We start from the raw sequence: 20,696 nt of genomic DNA, 5'->3' as shown, positions 1-20,696 counted from the left end.
ACAATTCTGGGGCTGTACGTCTTCTACCCACAAGACCTTGCCAGTGTCTCGCACACAAACAGAACGCTCACTCCAGCAACTGTAAGAAAGCCTTTATTGCAAACAAACATAGCTCAGAAAATAATAATAAAACATAATAATTATTATAATAATACATCTGGAATAGCCCTAAGGGGCCTGTCTGGGTTAATGGGGATGAAGATATCAACATGTCGTAAAAGGAGGCAACTTATGGAGGAGGCAGGGGGAAGGGGGGCAAGGGAGGGGGCTTTCTGGCAATGTCACATAAATGTTTCCAGCCAACTATTGTTGGCTTGTCCCCCCACATCTCCCTCTCCAGGCTGGCTGCCTCCCACCCAACTGCAACCTCATTCCATCGGCCGGCTGCATGCCTGGGCCAGAACGTGGAGGACCCCAACACTGCCAGATAGAAACCTTCCTCCTCCAGGCTACAGAGGGAGTCATGATTTATATTGGGGGGTTCAGGGATCTCCCAGCCCCAAATGTCCAGCTGAAATCCGGATGGGTCAAGCAAGTCCAATGCAAGCGGTCGGCAGCGAGTCCGGGACAAACAAAAAGTATTTTCAGCACACGATGGGGCTATTCGCTTGTGGGATGCTGCGATGGCTGCAAATGTAGATGTCCTTTATTGAAAGGAGGAGGCAACTTAATGGGGGGTCAGGACAGGCTAAATGAACCCTCCATGTGCAGAGGCGATATAGGATGGCCCCCCTTGGCCGGTGGGGGGGGGGGGAGAGACACGCAGCGGACAACAGAGAAGGGCCATTGCCATCACGCCCAGGAGCCTGGCTGGCCGGCTGGCCTCTCTACTGGAGACAGAGTGCTGGGACCCGGTTCTGATCCTGCAAGGCAATGGTGTTCTTCGGTCCTACTTAATTTTTGTGGGTTCACCTGCCGCAGACACCTGCAGCGCCCAAACTGCAAATGTCCAGGGCAAGGGGGTGTCAGGCACGAGGCTTTGGCTTCACGCTCCAGAGCACAGAGGGGGGCTGGAAGTGGTTCTTCCCCAGCTCGGCTGGGCCCACACTGCTCCCCAAAGATTCCCAGCCTCTCCGGCCTTTTCTGCCTCTGCCTAGTCACCCCTCCAAGCCACAGAACAAAACGACAGACAAGCACAGAAGCTACAAGGAGCTTACATTGGCGATGCACAAATTAAGCCTGTTCGAAACCAGTTTAAGCCACTGGGAGGTCCTGCACACAGGAATCCTGGAGAAATGAGGTTTCGTAGAGGTTTATATTTTAGGGAGCCTCGTCTTCATAGAAGCAACAGTCCAGATCAAACTCAAGTTGGCCATGACTGAACTGAGGCTGGGGGAAATGAGTTAAAATAACACAGAGAAAATATATATTTTTTTTATTTCAGCGGGGGGAAATTATCACAAAGAGACCTTCTGCTGGAAATCCTTAAGGGGCCAAATGTTTCCGTAACACCTTCATTGATGGCTTTGTTAAAAAACCTAGCATCCCAGTTCAATAGGCTTTGATTTCTGATTTGCAACTACATAAAGGAGAACACAAAACATTTTGCTCCAACATGCAAAGGAGTTCTGGTTTGCTAGCACCATGGCATGCCCAACAAATCAACTTCCCCGAGTCAAATATTTCCAGTATCCTCCACCTGAGAAGGCTTAAAATGTCAAAGGCCTCCACTGGGACACTTCCCACAGTGCATTTGGGACACGTTTGCACACGGATGCAAGTTTGCTCTCCTCTTTTAAGCAACTGCAAATCAGAAATCAAAGCTCTATCACAGTGCATTGCGATGTTTTCAACAAGGCGGCCAATGAGGAATTTTGATTTTGTCAAAAGATAGCTTGGCCCATTAAGGATTTATATTACTGCATTTATAAGATGTTAATGTCATTGTAATATAAACTGCATTTTCTTTACACACTTTTTACTTTAATGGGGGGGGGGGAGAGTCACCTAGTTTTGGTGAAGGATGAAAGTCCCATCGCTTTCAATGGGTCTTTGCCACAACTAGCTGAACTGGGACCCCAGAGAGTCTCCTACTCAGGTGCAATGGCAGTTAAAGAGGTTCTGAGCCAGTTTAAAATGTACGATGGAGGCAGATCCAAAAAGGGAGGTTCTAACTGAAGCACGGCTGGACTTGGGAGCAGGGGGCGCTCAGAACCACCTGGCCGTCTTACACTCTTTCTTCCAGGGATCCCACACGCCCAGCCATCGCTCATCTCATCCTGTCTGTCAAACTGCAGGGCAGGAAGAAGCGAGGACCACTTCGACCCAACCAGCAACCCTCCTTCTCTTCCAGTTACACTTGCTGAAGACGTGTGATGCTGAGGCCACTCCAAGGCTGCTGCCTGGTTGGCGAAGCTCCTTCTAAGCAAAACCAGGTTGAAAGAGGGCTAAGATCCTGCTGGCGGCTGCAGCAGGGATCCCGGCGAGTCGGGGTCTCTCTGCAGCCGCGAAAGAAACACTTAAGCTACTATGGGTCGCAAGGAACCAAGGGGGGTGGGATGCCAGTGACCCAGAGCCTGCAACAGAAGTCTTCTTGATAAGCTTTGCATCAATCGAGGAACTAACGCCCCCCTCCCAACACAAACACAATAGACTGGGTATTGCCGATGGCGAGGGGAGAAATGTAAAGTTAGAAGGAGCCAGAAACTCCTCGTCAAGGTCCAAGCATCCAGGCCTCGAGGAAAGACCCATCAACACCCCTTTGCCTACCTAATCTGGGCTATGAGCAAGAGGGCAAGTGCACTTCAGGAAGTTTTGTCTGCAGGACAGAGAGCGTCAAGAGGCGGCTCAAGCAAGCTGGGGTAAGCAAAAATGCATGGCAAGGAAGGGCGGGGAGGGAACAGCTCCCCGTAAAACAAGACGCACACACAGCCCCCCAAACGCAACAGAATTTCACTGGGGCACACAAGAGTCCAGCCTATCCGACACCCCACCTGCGGCTCCGAAGGGAGACAGAAGAAGCACGAGTTCTTAAGTGGCCTGTGCCAGGGTCCAGGGATGCCAGGGCTACTTGAAGTGGGGAGGGTGCCTCTGTCACAACCAAGTACCATCTTGTCTGGTTCTAAATGGGCCAGAGGTGCACTGACACACTGACGCAGGGGGCTAGACAGCCCACCTTCCGCATCCTTGGACTGAATAGGCAGCACACCACTGGCCTGTCCCCAGAGACCGGCAGCCAGCTCCCTCTGCTCCTGCCTCCCCCTGCCACCGCCCCCTCTCACGCCCACCTGCCCTGGCCAGAACAACCCGCTTGGGTTTCAGCATGCAACCGGGGAAATGCCAAGCAAGCATGTCTGCGCCAATGTGTTCCCCCCCCCAGAACACTCCCTACAGCACAGAACACCAAGGTGAAGGCCAAACAACCGGACACAAACACAAGGACCGAAAAGAGCTTTCTTGGCTGCCCATAACATCAATTGTTCTTTTGCTCCCTCCTCCCCAAAGGGGTTGGCGCCCAACGCCTCCTCCCGGAAAACACACACATTGCATTTAAGTCACCAGCCCCAAAAGATCCGTCAGACACAAGCAGAGCATCTCTTTTCCCCACGGCTGCCCTGGACCCGGGATTGCCAGCAAGGCAATCTCTAAAACCCTTGTGCAAGAAGGGGCCCTCTGCAGAGTGGAGAGCTCCCTTCTCCAGTCAGGATCCCTCCATAGCAGCTCAGGTGGTTTAGGAGTGTAGCCTTAGCCTGGAACGAATGCCCAGCCTGGCGAAGGGAGCCTGGGAGGGAGGGGGCATTTGACATTCCTGTGGCCAGAGCTGACCCAGGTTTTTCTCCAGTCTCCTGGGGAAGGGGTGACTTTTACTCAAAGCCAGGAAGCTGCACAGTGCAGAGGTCGGGGCAAGGGCTGCATCCCTCCCAACTGCAGAAGACCCTTGAATCTTGGCACTCCAGGTACTTCTCCCATCCCCAGAGACATCAGAGCGGGTCCTTGAGAGGTGGGAACAAAGCATTCCCCAAACACTAAAGGATCAAACATTAATTCTCCAGCCTCACTCTGGGTCGGGGGCAACGTGTAACAGGAGGAGAAACATCAGCCACAGGGTCTCCCGCCTTTGCACTGCAGCCACAGGGAGCTTCCCCTTTGTTTGCACCCATAAGTACGTAAACCCTTTGCACTGCCCCCCCCCCGCCAAAGCCACACCCAAAAACGGCTGGTAGCCAGAGGGATGGCGAGATACAGACACCTTAGAGGATCCAATCACTTTATCAGCTGTGTTGCATGTATCCTGGCTCTCTCACGCTTCTCTTTCCACCCGCTTTCTCCTTGGGCATTTTGCACTTTTCTGGCGGGGGGGGGGGGGTCTTTGCCCCCCCCCAGCCACCTGGGCCTCCCCCCCAGACACACACAGATTCTCTTCCTTTGGGCAACTCAGCATCTCAACCAGCCTTTGCCTGCTGGGCCTGGCGGGAGCTGGGAATCCAAGATCACTTGCAGGGCCTCAACTTGGCACAGTCTGGCCAAGACGACCCGACAGCCTGCGGCCCCTCAAGGAAAGAAGAGCCAGCGTTGTCTGGGGCACGCAGTTTCCACACCTTCATCTCCCCACTGTGGGAACCTGGACTCCTTTGGGGCTCTTGTGCCTCTTGTATCCCACAACTCTCTCCTCTGCCCCCCAAGTGTGCCCTACCCACGGCTTCTAAAGCACCCGGCCCGGTTTTATGTGCAGTCAACACCCTCCCCACCACGACGCCACCCTCCAACCAGGACTGGTTGACAAAGTGGGCCGAGGATCTGAGAGCTTAAGGCACAGATTCCCCCTCTCGTTGCCCGGGGTCCTTTTTCTAAGGGGTGGCATCCCGAGGGGAGGCTTGGGGGCCTGCTCTGCAAAGCAGGGGAGGAACAAGCAGCCCACCAACATGGCTGCCCACTGAGCCAATGCAGAGAGCCCTCTAGCCCATCAGGCCAGCGCGGTCTCTGCAGACCAGTCAACACAGAGTGGGGAAGCCAGAGGGGCCACGCGGCAGAAGGCAGAACCGAGGTCAAGGGGGCCTAACGGGGTCACATGTAAAGTGCTTCGGCTGCTTCTCCTGCCCCACAACCCAGCCTTCCCGAGAGGAGGGACCCCTGGACATCCCTCCCCTCCTCCTCCTCTTTGGTCAACGCTTCCATACCTCATCCACGCCTACGCTACAGACTGGCCTTGGTCCCAGCCTGGTGCCCTCGGGGTGTTTTGGAGCACAACTCCCACCAGCTACGGGATTGGTGCTCCAAAACACCCGGAGGGCACCAGGGCCTGGAGAAGGCAGCTTTGGACGCTTCTAGGCCACCGGTTGCACCCAGGTTTGGGGACAAGGCAGGCGCCTCTCCTCTTCACAGCTGCCCAGAGCTCCCTGGACGGCCTTGTGGAGGGGCTGCTTCCCACCAGCGCCACCTCCCCCTCCACAGGCTGAAGACGAAGGAAGCCCAGCTCTCCTCGCAGAGTGGACTTTGCTGCTTGCGCCCAGGATCCAGACCGCTCCGTAGCAACGTGCCGCTTCTGAAGCATGCTGAAGTCCTCCTCCCCCCTCTGCCAGTCTTTGGAGGGGAGGGGCTTCTTCCCTCCTTCAACCACCCGCCCCGCTTTTCCGTGAAAAGGCAAAGCATGCAGTGTGCCAACGGGCAGGAGAGGCGTCCAAGAGTCTGCTCTGCCCGTGAGGAAGCAGGGGAGCGTGGAGATTATGGGCAAGGGTTCTTGGCACAAGTTTGCCCCCTCCCCACCCCCGGAAAATCCAAGCATCCGTGTTGCTCCTGCAGCAGACTGATAATGTTCCTCGTCACCCGAATCTCCTGCATTCGGTATCCTTGGTTGCACAGGGCAAACGAGAGAAATGAGCCCGGGATCTGGTAGGCAGCAAGATCCCCAGGTAGACCGTTGCCTGCAGAGTCCAGCAGCGGCTGTTCCTGTGGTTCTTTTGTGCTGGTCAACTCTGGCTGGCCTCGCACGGCAGCTAAGGCATCTCCCAGTTTCACACGTAGGACGCTGTCCCCTCCTGCACCCGCCACTCTGGACCCCGAAGGCGAGAGATCCCAGGTGGAATTTGCTAGGCGACAGCAGGCATGTGGAAGGAGGGGAAGAAAGCAGGTCCTCTCCAGAGTCCTCTTTTCAAAGGAAGACCCTACAACGTTGCTGCCTGCCAGTCAGGAGACGCTGCCTGCTCGCAGGGCCCCGTTCGCCTCCCCGGGGGAGGCAGATTTCCGCCGCATCTGTGCTGCACGAGGCGGTTGAGCAGAGTTCCACTGGTTCCTGGGGTGGGGGGAGGAGGGTGTGGTACATGGCGGGGGGGGGGGTTGTAGGGATGAAGAAAATACACTTGGCACAATGACACCCCCGCGGGCGCAAGCTTCTAGGGGGAGAAGTCTGGTGGCGCTGCAAGAAATCTTGATCTTTTTCTGTGCCAGGAGATGCAGGAGCAAAGAGGGGGGTTTTGCACGTGTCTCAAGATTTGGGGGGGGTCGGTGCAGGCTGAGGGCTCTCCTGTCCACAATACATGCATGAGCCCCACCGCCTTGCCCCACCGCCGAGGGCTGTTTATGTGTGGGAGGTCCTTTGTGGGGAGGGCCAAGCCCGGCCCCCACCAATCTGTGCTTGCACAGCGCCCGTCTTTGGGGAGGAGGAAACTATCGCAGGGAGTCCGGGATGGAGCAGAGTCTCGGGTTGGGGGCGGCGGGGTGGCCCTGGGCCCCCTGCTGGAGCTGCAGGGTGCGGGCCGGGCACGGGATGCCCAGCCAGGCGCGGCCAGGAGCGTCCCTGGCGCCCGCCTGGAGCTGCCCCAGGTGCGGCGGGTGAGGAATGACCAGGGAGGCCCTGCTGGCGTGGCAGAGGCAGTGGAGCATTTCGCTGGGGGCATCCAGCCGCGGCCCCACCAGGCTTTTGGGCTTGGTGGTGATGGGCTGCGGTTGCCCCATGGGCACCACGGAATGGGCGCTGGAGGTGGGCAGCGCCGGCAGGCTCAGCCGGCGCTGGCAGTGGAGCATCTCGGTGTGGGGGTCCATCACGGCCGGTGGGGCGCTCAGCTTTGGCCCTTGCTCCGAGCCGGGGGCCACACCCTGGAGGTGTCCAGCGGGGCCCGCTGCTGAGTGGGGACCGGGTGGAGGGTCCGCGGGAAGAGACTGTGGCCCATGAGGGGCTCCGTGCTGTTGCTGCTGCTGCTGGGGCTGCTGCTGCTGCTGTTGTTGCTGCTGCTGCTGCGCCTGCTGCCCGGAGGGGGCAGCCCGATGGACGCCCGGAGTGGGGTCCCCGGGCAGATCCTGGCGGGGGGCCGGCGTGGCCCTCTGCGCGGCCGAGGTGGGGTCCCCGGGGAGCGGGGCCTGCTGCTGGAGGCCGGGAGCCACCGCCAAGAGGGCTCCGGCCAGGGGGTCGGCTCCCAGGACCTGCCGGTGGGTCCTCTGGTGCGCTCGCAGGGCCGACTCTCCCTTGAAGCGCTTGGGGCAGCAGGAGCAGGCGTGGGGCCTCTGCTGGGAGTGGGTGCGCTGGTGGGCGGCAAGGTTGCCCTTCTGGCTGAAGCGGCGGCCGCAGGTGGCGCAGGGGAAGGGCCTCTCGCCTGAGTGGATGCGGCGGTGGGTGATGAGATTGGCGCGCTGGTTGAAGCGCTTCCCGCACTCGGTGCAGGCGAAAGGCTTCTCGCCCGTGTGGATCCGCTGGTGGGTGATGAGGTTGGGCCGCTGGCTGAAGCTCTTCCCGCAGACGTTGCAGGGGAAGGGCTTCTCCGTCTGGCGGCTGCCCCGCGGCACAGGCGTCTTGGGCTCCGGGGCAATCAGCCCCTCCTGGACGGCGTGGGTGCGCTGGTGGGCCGCCAGGTTGGCCTTCTGGCTGAAGCGCTTGCCGCAGCGCAGGCAGGGGAAGGGCCGCTCGCCCGTGTGGACCCGCTGGTGCGTCAGCAGGTTGGGGCGCTGGCGGAAGCGCTTGCCGCACTCCAGGCAGGGGTAGGGCTTCTCGCCCGTGTGGATGCGCCCATGCGTGATGAGGCCCTGCTTCTGGCGGAAGCACTTCCCGCAGACCACGCAGGCGAAGGGGCCCGAGCCCAGGCCCTGAGAGGGGCGCCCGGGGCCGCACAGGCCCGGCTCACACGAGGCCGCTTCCTCCTTCTTGACACGAGGCTGCTGCGCCCGCAGCTGGGCGGCGTTGGGCGCCAGGAAAAGGCCCGTTCGGGAGCTGTCGGGGAAGAGCTGGTAGCGCTCCAAGCTGGCCACAAAGCCCTTCTGGCCCCCTTCCTCCTCCTTGATGGCCTTGCCGCGGCCGGCTGCTCCTGAAGGGGGCGGGAAGAGAGAAAGGGAGAAAAAGAGGTGGAAAGGAAGCACGAGAAGGGGCGAGAGGGACACAGCACAAGGAGGCCTTTGCAGAAGAATGGAGGAGCTTCGTTTTGTGCACCAATTCTCCGGGAGAAAGCATCAAAGGCCACTCCTATGAGAGAATGTATAAAGCAGTCTGGGATATGGTAGGCATGGTTAAGCTTACGTATACAGTATGGTGAGAACCAGACAGGGCAAGGCAATGTATTTATCGACAAGGCAATGTATTTATCAATTAATCGACAAGGCAATGTATTTATCAATTAATGGGCTCTTTTTACAATATACTGAAGTAATAAGGTGCAGGATAATGTAAGCCCACTTGTGTCATTTGAAACCTGGTGGTATTAATTTATTATTATTATTATTACTATTATTATTAGGAACGTTGCTCCTATATGTTTATTTCTGGATATTTCTTTCTGCTTTTATCTGGCCTCTGTTGCTATACTTGCTATGTTATAAATATATGTAAACAATAAGAAACCCGTTAAATAATAAGAATAAGGAGGTATACCATGAATGTTTGGGGCAAGGCTGCTGGGGGAGTGAAAAGGTCCACAACATGCCATATTTTTATGCAGGCAACAATCCAGACAACATCCAGCCTGTCCATTCGGGGCTGGGAGGGGGGCAAACCATTTTTTTTAAAGAATAAATGGGTTGTTCTTATCCGCCTGTCTCAAGAGACAATGGAGTGCACCTCCAGGGGTGAGGTCAAATGGCTGACAAATCACAGCACCTGCTGTGGCTGCAGAGAATGGTAAATAAATGTGCGCCTCATTAGTTATTATTTTAGAACAGAAGTGGCTCTCCCAAATATCGTCAGGCTCCCAGCTCCCATCAGTCCCCTTCACCAGCAGAGTCCCTGGCCAGGGATTATGGGACTTGAAGTCCAGTGCCATCTGAAGGGCCACAGGCTGCCTCCCCATTGGCCTGGCAACCAAAACTGCTGCAGGGGTCAACCAATAGGCAACAGCCTCTGCTGGATGGCTCCTCACCTTGGCAGGAGCCTGTGCACAGCTTGCCTTCCTCCAGCTTCTGGCGATCCGTGACGCCAAGCTCTTCCCACCGTTCAATCCAGGATAAGCTCTCGGGTTTGAAGAACCGGTAGCCTGGCACAGGGGGAGAAGTGGTTAGCTTTGCTGTGCTCTCTCTGTGTGAAAAACCTGCCCTTGCCTTCTTGGCCAACAGGAAGACTTGGAAGAAGAAGAAGGGGCCACACCTGCAGAGCGACCGAAGCCAAAAGGGACCACAGGCATCGTCTGCCAAGGGCCTCCAGAAACTCTGGTTGTGGCCTCCGTGGCTTTTATCTCTGTTTCAGCCCCTGTAGTTCCACACACTCAACCCCAGAGCCCTCAACCCTCTCCTAAGCATTACTCAGAACAGTAGTTTTGAATACGACCCACTAAGAAATATGATAACTCAATAAAATCAGAAACAGTTAACAATTAATTGCACATCTATTCCAAACCAAATTTAGTTCAATTAATTCAACAAAAAATGATGAAGGTGATCCATTCTCCCACTCTGCTTAGTGGCTCACCTGGGCAGGGATCTGTTGGAATCCCTCTGTTAGAGTCCAGCTGATCACCAACGCACTGCTCTCCAGCACGCTCGATCCGAGACAGGAGATCAGGTTTGAGAACCGGGTAGCCTGGAGAGGGAGGAACACCATTACGCTCCATTGCGGTGGCTTTTAAAAGGCTGACTCAGGTTTCCACACCTGGCACAGAGAAAGGAGCACTCCTTGAATGCAGATGCGTTGGAGAGGCGGCCCCTCTGTACCCCACCACACCCCAGGACACGATCTTAAAGGCAGAGGGTTTCTTTCCCGGAAAAATATCTACCACAGAATCACATCTACACACAGAGGCAAATGGATGGCAAGCTGATGGAGGAAAGGACTATTAATGGCTATTAGCCATGGTGGCTCTGGTCTGCCTCCACAGTCCCAGTTGCCAGAAGCCAAAGAATGGGGGAGAGCGGCTGTTGTGCTCAGATTCTGCTTCCGGGGTTCCCATGACGGGCATCTGGTGGGGCCATCAGGATTCTGGGCTGGATGGGCCACTGGCCAGATCCAGAAGGCTCTTCTTGTGTTAAGCAACCCCAAGAGATTCCTGCACCAAAGCAGACTCAGCCAGCCGCCACCAAACATGCTCTTGAAACCTCAGAGCTGGGCTCCAACACCACAAGCTAGGTGGGAGCTGTGCTGGCTCTTCACCTGGGGGGCCTCTGCTGCCTGGAGTGGAGACCTAACAACTGGCAGGAAAGAGGCTGACTGACCCTCTGGCCCTCACAACACAGCCGTACCTTGGATCCCGAATGCCTTGTGACTCAAACATTTTGGCTCCCGAACACCGCAACCCCAGAAGTGAGTTTTCTGGTTTGCGAACGTTCTTTGGAGCTCAAATGTCCGACGCAGCTTACACGGCTTCCAATTGGCTGCAGGAGCTTCCTGCGGCTAATCAGAAGCCACGCCACAGTTTCCAAATGTTTTAGAAGTCAAACAGAGTTCCAGAACGGATTCCATTCGATTTCTGAGGTACCACTGTAGTAGCTATCTGCAGTTGCACGGTAGTTTCTCTGCCCCTCTTGAGCAGAGCCAGTGTGAACGAGGAGCCGAGCCTCTCTGAGGCTCCCAACAGGCAAGCCAACAAAGCATTTGGCAAGCAACTGCCTCCCCCAAACAAAACCAGCGGCGTCTTACCCAGGGAAGTGACCAGCTCGTAGTTCTCCATCACCACACCCGCCGACTCCTTGCGGATTCTCTGGGACCTCCTCCGGGGAGACGCAGACCAGGGCAGGCTCAGACGTCACCTGCTGCGACAAGATGGACTGGTCAGCGCTTGCCCAGCTCTGAGGAAGCCGCCTCAGGCCAGGAAGCCCAACCCAGGAGTGGCAGGAGCCGCCTTATACCAAAGCCACAGCCTCAGACCAGCAGGGATGGGCAGCGAGATGCTCCCCAGATGTGGCTGGACTACAACTCCCATCAGCCCCACCAGCATGGCCAGGGTGGCTATGCCCCGCCTCAAAAGTTGACGGCAACAATGAATCCAGAGGGCTCTTGGGATCATGCTCTGCTCCCTGGTTTCCCACTGAGGCATCTAGGGGGCCACAGTGAGGACAGGATGTTTATGGCCAATGGCCAGGAATGACAGGAGATGCTTTCAAGGACTGAACAACCTGGGGCTTTCTGTATTCAAATACAGTAGTGCCCCGCAAGACGAATGCCTCGCAAGACAAAAAACTCGCTAGACGAAAGGTTTTTTCGTCCGCGATTTGCCTCGCAAGACGAATTCCCCTATGGGCTTGCTTCGCAAGACGAAAGCCCATAGGGAAATCTCCGGGGACCTCTTTTAAATGCTAGCGGTGGGGAGCAAAGCCTTTCCCCCCCCTCCGGCCTTCAGAAGAGGTCCAGGAAGGCTGGCGGGGGCCAAAAGGCTTTGCTCCCCAGGGCCAGCATTTTAAAAGCAGTCCGGGATAGCAGGGAAGCGCTTCCTGCTATCCCGGACGGCTTTTGAAGGCAGGAGAGATCCGCTTCGGCATGCCGGCAAGTCTCCGCCAGCTGCCGCTGCTGGCAGAGAGATCCGGGAAGCCTGGGCGCGCTGCGCGCAGGCTTCGGGATGCCGGCAAGTCTCCGCCAGCAGCGGCAGAGCTGCCGCTGCTGGCAGAGAGATCCGCGAAGCCTGGGCGCGCTGCGCGCAGGCTTCGGCATGCCGGCAAGTCTCCGCCAGCAGCGGCAGAGCTGCCGCTGCTGGCAGAGAGATCCGCGAAGCCTGGGTGCGCTGCGCGCAGGCTTCGGCATGCCGGCAAGTCTCCGCCAGCAGCGGCAGAGCTGCCGCTGCTGGCAGAGAGATCCGCGAAGCCTGGGCGCGCTGCGCACAGGCTTCGGGATGCCGGCAAGTCTCCGCCAGCAGCGGCAGAGCTGCCGCTGCTGGCAGAGAGATCCGCTGGGAAGGAATCCCTTGGACCCCCGCCGGACTTCAAAAGAGCTTCGGGAAGTCCAGCGGGGGGCCAAGGGATTCCCTCCCAGCCGCCCGCATTTAGAAGCGCTCGGGGGAACACCTGCCCCCGCCGCCCCACTTCGGAAAGCTGTTCCGAAGTGGGGCGGGCAGGCGGGGACACCCGCCCCCGCCGCCCCACTTCGGAAAGCTGTTCCGAAGTGGGGCGGGGACACCTGGCCCCGCCGCCCCACTTCGGAAAGCTGTTCCGAAGTGGGGCGGGGGGGCGGGGACACCTGGCCCCGCCGCCCCACTTCGGAAAGCTGTTCCGAAGTGGGGCGGGGGGCGGGGACACCTGGCCCCGCCCCCCCACTTCGGAAAGCTGTTCCGAAGTGGGGAGGGGGGGCGGGAACACCTGGCCCCGCCGCCCCACTTCGGAAAACTGTTCCGAAGTGGGGCGGGGGGGGGCGGGACACCTGCCCCATCCGCCCCACTTCGGAAAGCTGTTCCGAAGTGGGGCGGGGGGCGGGAACACCTTCTGAAGGCGGGCAGGGGGCGAAAGTCTTTGTCCCCCCTGCCTGCCTTCCCAGGGGCTTTTAAATCGCCCCGGACAGCGGAGAAGTCCTCCGCTGTCCGGAGCGATTTTAAAATGCCGCTCGCCAGCATTTTAAGATAGCCCCGCACAGCGGAGAAGTCCTCCGCTGTCCCAGGGTTTTTTAAAATGCTGGTGGTGGGAAGTAAAGCCCTTGTCCCCCCCCCCCAGCCTTCAGAAGAGGTCCGGGGACAGACTGTCCCCGGACCTGTCCGGGGACAGACTGTCCCCGGACCTGGTCTGAAGGTGGTTTCCCTAGGAACGCATTAATTGATTTTCAATGCATTCCTATGGGAAACCGTGCATCGCAAGACGAAAAAACCGCAAGACGAAGAGAATTGCGGAACGAATTAATTTCGTCTTGCGAGGCACCACTGTATAATATAATAAATAATAATTTATTATTTACACCCCACCCATCTGGCTGGGCTTCCCCAGCCACTCTGGGCGGCTTCCAGCCAAATATTAAAATACAGTAATACATCAAACACTAAAAGCTTCTCTAGAGCAGGTGTTGTGCCACTGAGGACCCAGCAGGAACGCTACAGGTTCATGATGGGGAGAAAGATTAGACACAGCTCCTCAAATAACTCAAATGTGGAATTGCTAACAAAAAATATGTCACTTGTCCCTCAGATCAGCCTCCATGCCTGAGGGCTGGAAAGTATCCATTGTGGCAACGGTTTTTGTAAAGGGATCTAAGGGGGATCCTGGAAATTACAGGCTGGTTGGCTTAACGTCTGTCCTTGGAAGACTGTTGTAAAGTACTGTTGCAAGATAAAATATCAAAGCTTATAGGAGGAGGAGCCATACCGAAGCTGGACTGGGTGGGGCATTGGCCTGATCCTGCAGGCTCTGCTTAGGTTCTGTGCGTATGTTGTGTGTGCTTCGCACTGGGGGGGGGGAGCCCACCCCCACTACATCTGTGGGAGGAAGCCCTACACGCCTAGCGCTAGTCACCATCAAATGGCTGCATCCAATTGGAGCCAAGCCATGCCCATCAAAGTGCACAGGGCGGGGATAGTCAACATGGCACCCTCCAGAAGATGATGGCATCCCATCAGCCCCAGGCAGAATGGTCAATGTTCAGGGCTGATGGGAGTCCGATGACATCTGCTGGAGGGCCAATTAGGGCACAGGGACTGAGGAGCCTTCCCCAAGCAAGGTGTCAGGAGGCAAGAAGCAGCTGCCCCAGAGAGCTCCGACCCACGGCTCAGACTTCCCCTGCCCTCACCCTACCTGGGCAGCCCCCTTTGCAGGCATTTCCTAGGACAGTTATCCAGGGAGGGGAGACCATGTTTCTCCTCGGCAACTGAAAGGCAAACGGGATTCGTCTTGCGAGTCTGACCATCCTTCTGGCGGTTTATTTTTGCTGCTCTTTCCGAAAGGCCCTGCATCAACCGGGAGGAGAAGAGGTTAAGCAAACAGGGTGCTGAGGCCCAGTGTTACCCAAGCCCCCTGCAAATCATCTAGCTTTGTTCAATTTCTCTGAGACTCTGTGCAAAGCTAACGGCTTGTTTTTTTGCTGTTTTGAAAGCACTAGATTCAACCGTTAGGGCTCTGGCCGGCCGCCGTGAGAACAGCAGCTGGACTAGATGGGCTACTGGGCCAGGAGACTCTTCTTATGTTCATTGCTGCATGCTGAACACAGAAACTCAAGAAAGAATATACATTTCATAAGCTCATTTGCAGCCTCTGGGAGACAAGCCGGCCCAATAAAAGGCTGCCAGGTCTCCTCTCTGTTTGCAGACACACAGACACCACTTGGGGAGTTGGGGAGAGAGACATGTGAACTGCAAGACCATAGAGAACGTGAAAGAAAGCAGCAGCAGCTGCCAAATAACAGGCTGAGGACTACGGTGGCATAGCCAGGGACTAGATGGCCTTGGGGGTCCCTTCAAGCTCTGCAATTCTACGGTTCCTGCCCAGAAATACAGATGATGCTATAGCTGCTGCGTTCCGTATACTAAGGAGTCTGGGTCACTCCGTATCAAAAAACAAAGGGAAGGTGAAGGAAACCACAACCCAAACGAGCAGAAGCCTCTTCCTGGTGAGTTTCCTGGCTGTACACTACTTGGTTTTTTTTTATATGGGATGACCGTCCACTATTTAAAAAAATAGTAAGAAGGGATATGGTGGACGGTCATAAAATTATGCATGGTAAAAAAAATTATGCATTGCAGCAAGTTGGACTGGATAACCCTTTGGGTTGTTTCCATGCCTACAAATTTATGATTCTATAAGAAAGTGGAGGGAGGGAATCTCACACCCCCCCCCAGATTACCTCAGGCAATGATAGAGGGCAGAGAAGGCAGGCCAAAGTAACACCCTCTGCTCCCAAATGCTGCAGAGAATTCTGCCACCAATGATGAGGTTTTTTAAAAAATGCTTTGCCATTGCTTCATAGCAACCACACTGTGTGGTTTTTATTTTACTTGTACACCTTGTAAAGGATTTGTAACCTTAGAGGCATAACATGTGTAATAAATAACAGGATAATTCAATGAAAATTACGAGCAAGGGATTTAAGACAGGAAACGGAAAGGACTTCTTTGGACGATGCACAATTCACTTGTGGAATTTGCTGACAGAAGACTTAGTGGTGGCCACTAAAAAGAGGATTAGACAAATCTTTGAAGGCTACTGAATGGCTGCTAGAAATGGTAGCTTTCTGCAGTCCCATGGATGCCACAGAATACCTTTGGCTGTGAAGCACTAGCCCACGAGAGAATCCTTGCTTTCGTTTCCCCACTTGGGGGCTTCCTGACACAGCAAGACTTCTTTCCCTGAGCCTCTGCAGACACATCTTTCCCTATAGCCTCAGCTGTCTTCTGATCCACCGTCTTTCAATCCTTGCTTTAACTGCCTGATCCCAAGATCTCAGGGCACTGCGGAATCTGACCCAGAAAACACAGCCTTGGAATCTTGGACCAAGAATCCAGCACCCTGAAAGTCAAGATTATTTTTTCTTCAAAAAGGTTCCTACAGAAGTCCCTGGCCCTTAGGAAAGTTACTTTTCATTCATATGGTGACTTAGGCAGAGTCAAAGGTAGCAAAGCAAATGTTGGAGCTGAGTGGGGAATCACAGCATCATAGAATTGCAGAGGATCCAAAGGGTCACGTAGTCCAACTTCCTACAATACCAGAATCGCAGCTAAAAATCCCTGGCAGATGGCCATCCAAACTCTGTTTAAAAACCTCAAACAAAGAAGGGAAGTCCACCACCTTCCAAGGTGGTGAACCTGGGTTTCAAAACTGAAACTTAATAGCCTGCTCACTGAACGGCAGCTGTACCAAACACCCCCAGAGTCGCTCAACAAGATGGGGTCACAGCAGAGAAAGTGGATACACGTTAACTGGAAGAGCTTTGGCAAAGGAAATTGAAGAAGAATGTGAAGGACACAGTGAAGCACTCTGACCAAGGGAGAGAGGATGCCTTGTTCCAAGGACCAGGAATCAGCACAAAAGATAGTCTGCAGGGGGTGGGAAGGAATTGCCTCCAGCAATGCCACCCCAAGTCCCCACTCTCTCTTGGTCCAGCCTGGCAGACAGAATGAGGAGGGAGCAGCTGCCGAGCCTGCCCCATCATTCCTTCTCAGGCTGCTCCTCACAGTCTCTGGAGGTTCCCATTCCAAAACTGCCTTCTCTGGAAGACAGGTGGAAGCAGGATCTGCTGTTGCGGCCATTCCACAGTTCTTCTGCCATGTCCATTCAAAGGCACAGACCCATTCCCACAGCCAGAGGAACGCGTCTGGCCAAGATAGTTTTTGCCCATAAGCAAATTACAAAAACTTTCACATAAGGTTTCTTCCACTTGGGAAAGGTGCTCTCTTTCAGACAAAAGCTTTGAAATCTGAACTGATTAATGAGGGGACTAGAAAGACAAATCCCTTCTTAGTACAAAATGTTTAAGGAATCGAAAGTTGTGCAGCAGTTAACCTTATCAAGCTGAGGTTAATCGCTTCCTGCCACACTTTGCTGTCAAGATGGGAAACCCAAACCACGGCCAGAAGCACTCAAGGAAAATCTAGAAGCCAGTTAAGGATCCAGGAAAGAAACTGGAGAACTGGCCCGACAGTGAACAAAGCTCCACTCCTGACAGCCCAAGCTCCTCCAACGCAGCCCCAAAGCCCCACCCGCTAGCCAGCCCCACTGCAGCCTTCCCAGCACAACCCACAGAGCAGAAAACAAGCCATTTTTAGCAGCGGACCCAGAAATACAACAGCAATTCCCTCACTTTTCCCCAGAGGCTGCAAATATCTTTTTGACCTCTGCCATCCACACGTTTTCCAACTGAACTGCAAGGGCAACTTTCTGCCAAGGCTCAAGGGCTAGAGAGAAATCTTTGCTTTTTTCCCACTCTGGTAACTACCTGCTTCTTTTTTCCAGCACCAGCCTAGCCAGGTTGGAAGAAACCCTCATGTTCTGATCACCAGCATCACATTTCAAAGGTGACTAGGCAAGTCAATTTTAAACTATTTTTCAACTTGGCTCTGATTTGGGGTTGGTGAATCAAAAGAGTCAAAAGAAAAGAGTTGGCCATTTAAGGCTGCAATGCTACGCATGCTTTAGCGAGGAAGGCTGAGTTGCTGGACACAGTGGAATTTACCTCCAAGTAAACGAGCACAGGATTGTGCTGAACATCAACCTTTGAAATTTCCAGTTCTCTGGAAGCTATATCTAGAAGCTTGGGACCCTTATCTTGAAATAATAGGTTGGGGGATTTTCACACTCAACAGCTAAAACACTTACCCAGGAGAAATTCCCACTTAATTTGATTAAACTTCATTCACAGTAGACATGCAAAGGATTGTCCTATAATTCTACCACTACTGCCCTGACTCCAGGGACAACCAGAGGCTACGTCCATCTATGGAAAAAGTGTGAATGGGCACCTAGTAACCCCCATTTTACAGGTACAAAGCTGCCAAAGTTCAGGTAAATATGAATGCCTACTGAGAGAGGCCCTTTTTGAATTACAGGCATTTCCAGGTTTCCCCATTCAGATAAAAAAGGTCGCTGTCTCCCTCTTACCCACTGCACCCATCATTTCCACAAGTTTGGAAGGCCCCCAAGCCCATCTTGGCCAGGCTGCCAGCCCTGTCCTCTCAAGGCCCAGGAGGAGGGCTGGGAAGCCTCAACCTAAACCCTGAAGCCCCGGGGCAACGTTGGCTCAAAATGAACGAATAAGGCGGAAAGGGGGCACCACCCAAAGGTGCCCCGGGGCCCACCCATCGACCCTGGCTAGGGAAACGGGCGATCTGCTCCGGAGCCAGCCTTTGTGCAGAGGAAACTTCAGGAATTCGGGAGGAATTGGGGAAGGGGGGGTTGAGGTGGGGGTGGAAGAAATGCATTCAATGCCCGCGGACGCAGAGGGGAGCCCACACCGCCCTATAGGGGTGCCATGGGGAGGAGGGAGAGCAGCACTCCCGGGGGGGGCAGAAAGAGAGGAAGGAGGGAGGGAGGGGCTTTGGAGACCCTCTGAGGGGGTGGCTGAGTGGGAAGGGGGGGTGAAGGGTCCAAACCCGGGTTTTACCCAGCTACGCAGAGGGCCCCCCTCCCTCCTCCCCCGGAGGGGCTTCCCCTGCGCCCCCCCCCACCCGCGAGGCCTCTCCCTCTTTCGGGGGCTGCGCCTTGCCCCCCCCCCCGGCGCCCCTCGGCCCGCCCTTCCCTCGCCCCCGCCCCACCGCCCGGGCGGCCCCCCCGGCCCTCTCCCTGCCCCCCCGCCCCGCTCACCAGGCCGCGCGGTGACCCCCTGACCCAGCAGGCGGTGTTGCCATAGCAACACCGTGACGGTCCCCGGCCGTGGCGGACGCGAGGCCCGCGTCACCGACGCATCATCGCCGGGCCCGGTGACCTCACGCGATGACGTCACGCGGCGGAGGGGCGAGGCCTCGTCTTTTCTTTTCCCTTTTTCCTCCCCCTTCTCCCCGCCGCCTCTTATATATACATATAGGTGTATATATAGATTATTTTTTATTTTAATAGAGCAGAAAGGACCCGGATGAAGGAACCGGAAAGGCCCGCTCGCTCTCTCCCCCCCAAGCCCCGCCCCTTTTCGCCCTCCACAATACACGCACTTCCGCTTCCCTGCTTCTCCTCGCGGACCTTCTTCCTCTTTCTCCCTCCTTACCCCGCCCGGACTCTGAAAGGAGATTGGCGGAAAGGAACCCGCCGCGCGGCATCATGGGAGAGCGAGTTCCCGCCGGGCGCAGAGGCAGGAAATGGGGCGCCGTCCCGTTTGCCCGAGAAGCGTGGGAGGGGAATCTCGCGATGGCGGCCGGGTTTCGCGGCTTAGCTCTCGCGAGAGGCTCTTCCGCTCAGGGCATCATGGGAGAAGTAGTTCTGCGGGAAGCGCATGAGGCCTACATCGGAAGGCGAGAAAGGAGGAGGAGCCGAGCCAACGCCTTACCTTTGAAGCGCAGCGAGACAGTGAAACCACATGACTGCTAAAGAATCCTGGGAGCTGCAGTTTGCTAAGGATGCTGGGAATGGTATCTCTCTGAGAGGGGAAACTACAGTTCCCAGAGTTCTTTGGGGGAAATCCTGTGCTTTGAATGTGTGGTGTGGATTTGTCCTTTCTCATGTGTCAATTCCAGTGGCTGCCAAACAATCAGGGAGCACACTGGCACCTCCATTCCATAAACTCATCCCCAGTTAAAAAAGCATTATTCAGAGCAGTGGTTTGCACGACCCACCAAGGAGGATAACAACACAATAGCATTTGAAATGGTAATAAATAATTGCATATTTATTCAAAATCCAATTAAAACTGTTTAGTTCAATCAGTTCAGCAAAATTCCATCAACGGCGTCTCCGAAAAATTTTACACATCAGCTGGGAAGACAGGTGAACTAATACCAGTATACTGGAAGTAGCCAAGATCACCAGTGTTGAAGCGAGTATTCTTCAACGTCCACTTCATTGGACTGGTCATGTTGTGTGGATGCCTGATTGTCATCTTCCAAAACAACTACTCTATTCCGAACTTAAAAATGGAAAGCGTAATGCTGGTGGTCAACAAAAGAGGTTCAAATACTCTCAAAGCAAATCTTAAAAAAGTAGTATAAACACTGACAACTGGGAAATACTGGTCTGTGAGTGCTCCAAGTGGAGAACAGCCTTTACCAAAGGTGTCCTGGGTTTTGAAGATGCTCAAACTCAGGACGAAAGGGAGAAACGCATTAAGAGGAAGGCACACTTGGCAAATCCACATCGTGATCAACTTCTGCTCGGAAACCTATGTCCCCACTGTGGAAGGACGTGTGGATCCAGAACTGGTCTCCACTGTCACTTATGGACTCACTGTTAAAACCTTGTTTAGGGAAGACAATCTTACTCAGCTACGAGGGATCCTCTGGCTAGGAAGGGGACCAAACTCGCCACCGGCAACTTGACCTCCAAAATGCCAGGTTCATGAAAGAGGCTCCCCAGCAGGCGTTGGGAAACTGCAAGGCTCCAGACGTTTCTGTTTGCTTATGTGTTCCTGGAGTGAAAGCTGTGGACTTTGTAGATCAAACACTGAAATCAATTTGGGGGCGGGGGGACACAACAAAGTGGCTGGTGGAATGGGAAAGGCCAAATCTCTAATATCAATATTGCCTTTCAGAGCTGTTTCAGGGAAAACAACCTGGATAAATTCAGCAGTGTAAATTCATTTTGATGGATGTAATAATGGAATACTGAATGGTTTAGTTTATGTAAAATATGCAGGGATTTATGATATGCAAAATGAACTGTGGAAAGAGAAGAAAGGATGTCATTGATATTATAAGGTTGTTTAAATGAATATTCCAAATTGTAAAACAGAAAATTGTTTGCTGATTTGCTACCGGGCCAGGATCAAGGTGTGGCAATAAGTCTAAAGGTAAAGGACCCCTGAGCAA

General features: G+C 54.8%; 1 protein-coding gene across 7 annotated transcripts; it reads right to left on the bottom strand.

Moving 5' to 3' along the window:
- Positions 1 to 77: 77 nt before the first annotated feature.
- On the bottom strand, positions 78 to 19,014 carry LOC310689343 (uncharacterized protein). Of its 7 annotated transcripts, none has more exons than XM_083466950.1 (6): positions 18,891 to 19,014; positions 14,050 to 14,201; positions 10,985 to 11,097; positions 9,821 to 9,931; positions 9,276 to 9,389; positions 78 to 8,231 (listed from the first exon to the last, which is right to left on the bottom strand). In XM_083466950.1, the coding sequence occupies exons 3-6, from the start codon at positions 11,013 to 11,015 to the stop codon at positions 6,604 to 6,606; spliced, it is 1,884 nt and encodes a 627-aa protein (XP_083323076.1). In that variant the 5' UTR covers positions 11,016 to 11,097; positions 14,050 to 14,201; positions 18,891 to 19,014; the 3' UTR covers positions 78 to 6,603. The 7 variants fall into 7 exon arrangements, with proteins under 7 accessions (XP_083323076.1, XP_083323072.1, XP_083323077.1 ...); XM_083466946.1 differs by lacking the exon at positions 18,891 to 19,014 and adding an exon at positions 18,547 to 18,869; XM_083466951.1 differs by lacking the exon at positions 18,891 to 19,014 and adding an exon at positions 18,547 to 18,869 and having other exon boundaries at positions 10,985 to 11,094.
- Positions 19,015 to 20,696: the final 1,682 nt, after the last annotated feature.

The sequence above is a fragment of the Podarcis liolepis genome (assembly GCF_965112155.1).
Source record: "Podarcis liolepis genome assembly, chromosome: 12".
Classification (NCBI taxonomy): domain Eukaryota; kingdom Metazoa; phylum Chordata; class Lepidosauria; order Squamata; family Lacertidae; genus Podarcis; species Podarcis liolepis.
Note: the sequence above shows the minus strand (reverse complement) of the source record. Positions and strands in the feature narration are given on the sequence as shown.